Raw genomic sequence first — 5,623 nt, forward strand, 5'->3', positions numbered from 1 at the left:
GAAGAGGGAGCCCTTACGGAAATAGGGTTTAATTTGTACAGTGAGTGAGTGAAAATTAAGAATTAGCAAAGTAGAGGGAAGAATTATAGTCTTTTCATTTGTTTTAGACACTGATTTCACTAACATACTGATACTAGGCGTTAAAACTTATATTTCCAAAATTATAAAATTTATTTTTTAAAATTTATTATAGACAACGACTTTATGGTATAGCCCACACATTTTAAAGGCAACATGGAAATAAATGTGACATAAAGTATCTACATTTTGTAAAACGTTGTCATTGGAATACTTTAAGCCATGTGTGTAAAATTGTTGCCTATATTGTGATTAGACAACGCTTTTATAGTCGTAAACAAATTTAGTATTGTCTAAAGCCGTAAACAAATGATATAACTGACCATAAAAAAAATTTAACAATTTTATATAGTGTAAACATATGAGTACGCATTTTTTAAAATAATATTATAAATAATATTATATTAGTAAGTAATAATATTGTAATGTTATTAAAACAATATATAAAATTAAATTAAATTTATTAAAAATAAATTTAAATATAAAAAAATAAATGTTAATAAATAAGAAAAAAAAAGCAAAAATAAACTGTTTTATAAAATGCTTCTAAAATAACAATTAATTTTTAAAAATTGAATAAATAATTATATTTTAAAAAATAAAATTGAAATTTTGAAATTACAGATTAAATCCTATATATACCGTTATAGATTAGTTAATATTTGATGAACCGTGATCTTCATCGGTATCTGAACTACTGAAGAACTGAAATGGGACACTAGCACCATCTGGTGGAGCCTATTTAAAACAAAAGAATATATACAATTTAATTTTAAGCAGGATGCAAGCCAAAATAAATCATATTATGCTAAAAGAAATGTTCTCAGTTAAAAGCATGAATAACTACCCTTTTTTTATCGCTTTGCTTGCACTCCCCTTCGTGATTTAATGGAATTATCATTCCAAGAAAAAAAAAAGATAATAACATACTTATACATTCTCCCGAAAGAAGATGCCTAGTATTTTTTTAATGAATATGATAAAATTCTACATACCACTAGAAATATAAGAAGAATGTTACAGATGCAATAGTTGAGTCCCACCAAACTTCCCAGCATGAAAGACGGGACGAGTTTCTTGGACTGTCCATTTTTGGCCACCAAAGTTAATTTTAGTGAAATTCGAAAATATGTTTTTAATTTATATTCATAGAACCATAATTATATGTTATTGTACTTTATCATCTTTTATATAATAAAATGTATCTTACATATATCTGCAGATTAATTGTATCATGACAATAACAATTTCTAATACTTCTAATCTTATCATTCTATTGAACAAAGATTAAGAAGTAAAAATATGCGTACCTCTTCTTCGGAAGTTCTACGCACAGCAGAATTAAGATCATTTTCCTTTCGGGGTGAAGCATCTTTTGTTGTCAACTCACTGAAACAAAAGTCAGGAATATACAGTGAGCCATGCCAAATCTCTTGTAGTCCTGACCTATTTTTCAGATCAAGTTGTCGAATGTTTGAAATCTGCACGTGCAAATACAAAACTAATTATTTTCAAGCATTACAGGACTCCAAAAACTATGAAATATTCCTTTATTTTATTAATAATCTTATAAACAAAAACTCAGTTGACTATATTTAAAAGATTTTCTCTACCAAATACGTTTTCTAGTCTACATTCACTAGTGCAGTACCCCCTTTTGGCCTCGGTTATTTTCGAGATTCTGCCTCGGTTTAAGAACCGAGGCATATTAAAGCGAGGCCAAAAGGCACCTCTTTTGGCCTCAGTCACTACCCGAAGCCATAGATCTCTTTTCTGCCTCGGTTGCAGAGAAACCGAAGCCATAGATTCAATATTTTTAAAAAAAAAAAAATTCACAGGACCGAACTTCATCTCGCCGGCAGCACCCATCGCGAATCCTTCGCGCAGTCCACCAAGCAGTGACGAGAACTCCATTGTTCAGCCATTGATGCCGCAGCAGCAGCGAAAATCGTAACCACCTGCACCACCATTTTATCGTTGCACCTCGCCTCATCTTCCAGCAACACCTGCACTTTTGTGAGCCACCGTGAATGCCAATACTGCACCGCTCACCATGGAAGCACCTGGAACAGTTGCAGCAGCGAAATGCTCTGTTGAAATCCTCTTCTCTGTTTCGATATTTCATGTTATTGGCCTTTGAAGCGGGAGGGCTCCTGAGGGCCATAGTGTTGGTTCTATTATACCCTTTTGTTTGTGTAGTAGGAAGCGAGATGGGGTTGAATATAATGGTGATGACATGCTTCTTCGGGATGAAAGCATCAAGCTTCAGAGTGGGACGCTCCGTGCTGCCAAAATTCTTGTTGGAAGACGTTGGTGCTGAAATGTTTGAGACACTCAAAAAAGGAGGGAAGCAAGTGGGTGTGACCAAACTCCCTCGGGTCATGGTGGAATTAGGGAAGAAGATGAATAGTAATTGATGTTCGCGATTTGGGGATTTTAACAGGTTTTATGGCCTCGGTTATTCAAAAAACCGAGGCCTAAAGTGGCTCAATGGCCTCGGTCGAAGGGGACTCGAAGCCAAAGGCGGCGGCGCTGATGAAAATTTTAAATTAGGGTTTCTGGGTAGGGTTATAGGCTTCGGTTCTATTTCAACCGAGGCCTAAAACTGCCCAATATTGCCTCGGTCGAAGGGGACCCGAAGCCAAAGGGGGCGGCGCTGATGAAAATTTTAAATTAGGGTTTCTGGGCAGGGTTATAGGCTTCGGTTCTATTTCAACCGAGGCCTAAAACTGCCCAATATTGCCTCGGTCAAAAAGCAACCGAGGCCAAAGGGGGCGGCGCTGATGAAAATTTTAAATTAGGGTTTCTGGGCTGCCTAATAGGCTTCGGTTCTTAAGGAACCGAGGCCTAAAGCTGCTTACGGTACCGGTTGTTTGTAGAACCGAAGCAATATAGGTTGCTGAAATTGCAAAATGCCACCGCCTCTTTATAGGCTTCGGTTCCGCCATAACCGAGGCCTATAAGGCGAGGTAAAATATCAAATTTGCACTAGTGATTAATGGAGTTTATATCACATTTAATCCATCATCATTCAACTTTCTTGTGCCAAAAAATTTAAATTTGTTAAACTACTATTTACTTAATTAATTTATTTGTATCTTAAGTTAGTATTAGTTCTATTAAAAACGTATTAATTTATTAATTTTAAATTTAATATTAATCTTAAATACTAATTCAATTCGTATTTTTTTTAGTTTGTTCAATTTATTTTTAATTTATTTTTTTAATTAAATTCTATTTTTTATCAATTTTGTTATTTTTTTAATGTTATTTAAATAGCATACTGACGTGGTGGAATAGTTCGAGTGAGTAGTAGCCTCTGCCATATTTTGTTATACCACTAAGGCGTGCGTTCCTTCTCATTTTTGTAAAACACACCCTATTGAGAATAATCTAAATGTGAGTTAAAAAGTTTCACATAGGATAAAATAAACAAAATTAAATAATATATAAGAATAAAGACCCATAACACTATTGTCCCGAGGTTTTAAGGTAGAAGTGGTGTCTCTCGATAATTATAACCATAGTCCATATGACATATGTTAAAAATAAACTTTAAGCTTAACTCAATCCCACAAAACTGGCTTACCTAATTGATGTGAAACTTCAAAATCACTAATAGCAAGAGCAGTTCAAGACTTGGGTAGTAACCAATCCAATGCATGATAAAAGCAAGTTATGACAATTAAAGATCCATCACTTGTGTACACAAAGACATAAATAACCTTTTATACTGACATATTCTAATAAGTAATCATCAATGAAAAATTAACTACAAGATGATTGTTTATAAATATTCATTAATGTATGGAGTCCCTAATAATCTATGTAATTGATCTATAATATATAAGTTTTTAGTGTTTGTTTATGCATGCTATATTTTTTTCACCAACTGAGAATGTTTGAAATATAATAATTTGTACGCACGTCTATTTATCTATATATATATATATATATATATATATATATATATATATATATTTATTTATTTATTTATTTATTTATTTATTTTGTTCAAATTTGGGTACAAATTTTATTTAAGAACATAATTTTTTTAAATATTATACTCTATAAGAAAATTCTTAAATAGTAATTAATTTTAGTATGAAAGAATAATGACGGTTGTTGCATCATGAAGTGTGTTCTTTCACTATTGTATTGTATTTGAAATGTTATCGTAAAAGAAATGTTATTGTTTCATTAGTTTTTAACGTACATGAATACTTTTTACCGTTATATATACCAACTCACTGCAACACCATTCGGTTGTTTTATGGTCCCAAATACCGCAGTTAGCAACTTTTTTGTCGTAACGAGCCTTCCTGGACTTAAAACCCCTGTACCCATAAATCTTGGTAAAATATATTTTTACACTACAGATATTTAAAATATTAATGTACTATATAAAACCATGTTTTTATATACCCTTTTTCTCTCATTTTATAATTCATGGAATCGGAATTAGATTCTCCAGTCAAGAAAGATTTTGAATTTATTTAGCTCATAAAAACCATGTCTTTGGTTCATTCATGACTTGAGTGTCTGAAATGCATGTTTTTTTGTCAATCACAGGAAGAATCAGGTTAAGAAGGTTTGTGATGTCGCTGCTGAGAACCTCTCCTCAGACATTTGGGCATGGAGGAAATATGGACAGAAACCCATCAAAGGGTCACCATATCCAAGGTTTACCTTCAAAAAAATTCGTCTTTTTTAACAGCGAAAGTTTAATGGAGTAGTTGATTCCTAGTCTAAAATAAGAAAAAAGTTTTAAACTCAAACAAAACTCACAGATACAATTATATTTACTTTATCTATGAACGGAAACTTGTGTATACAATTTGTAAGAAGCCAGACTTTGACTTTTTTCACTTTACCAACTCCTTGTTGTTAGATTTTGCCTTTTTTTAAAGGAAAGCCAAAAGGGGTTAAAGTTATGAAGTTAAAAGGAGCAACGAAACATTGTTTGTTGTGTGATTTTACAGAGATATTACAGATGTAGCAGCTCAAAAGGATGTTTAGCGAGGAAACAAGTGGAGAGGAACAGATCGGACCCAACAATGTTCATAGTGAGATACACCGGTGAACACAACCACCCTGCTCCGACTCATAAAAGCTCCCTTGCTGGCTCCACGCGCTACAAACCTCAGACCGGTGGAGACACAGCCGCCACAAAAGCGATTTCTCCGGCGACCTCATCAGACGTGGCACAGCACAGTACGAAGTCAGAGTGCACAGAAGAGGAGTTGGAAGATCTGATGAAGGATGATGAAGAAGCAAATGAATTAGAGTTAACCGAAACAGTGGTATCAGATGATTTCTTTGAAGGGTTAGAGGAACTGACAGGGTCTGCCACTGATCCCTTTACAGCTAGTAGCAGCATTGATCGGTGGCCACTGTCCAATAATGCTACCACTGCCGCTGGTGGTAGCTGACTCACGCTTTTCATTGTAGACAATACCAACTTTTTTCTTTGAGGGGTAGAGGAACATGTTGGTGCATTTTCGAGGAATCTTAACTAACAATGCTTTGTGAAAGGGAGAAAGTT

General features: G+C 33.9%; 1 protein-coding gene across 1 annotated transcript in view; it reads left to right on the plus strand.

Moving 5' to 3' along the window:
* The first annotated feature begins 2,108 nt into the window (after nt 1-2,108).
* The window catches only part of LOC114165598 (WRKY transcription factor 22-like), a 3,631-nt gene continuing 116 nt past the window's right edge, over nt 2,109-5,623 (plus strand). Inside the window, exons 1-4 of the mRNA XM_028050182.1 lie at nt 2,109-2,401; nt 2,522-2,632; nt 4,651-4,761; nt 5,063-5,623. The exon at nt 5,063-5,623 is cut by the window's right edge and continues 116 nt beyond it. Coding sequence (XP_027905983.1) covers nt 2,109-2,401; nt 2,522-2,632; nt 4,651-4,761; nt 5,063-5,510 — 963 coding nt within the window. The 3' untranslated portion in view covers nt 5,511-5,623. The remainder of the gene's footprint in view (nt 2,402-2,521; nt 2,633-4,650; nt 4,762-5,062) is intronic.

The sequence above is a fragment of the Vigna unguiculata genome, chromosome 10 (assembly GCF_004118075.2).
Source record: "Vigna unguiculata cultivar IT97K-499-35 chromosome 10, ASM411807v1, whole genome shotgun sequence".
NCBI classification, from domain to species: domain Eukaryota; kingdom Viridiplantae; phylum Streptophyta; class Magnoliopsida; order Fabales; family Fabaceae; genus Vigna; species Vigna unguiculata.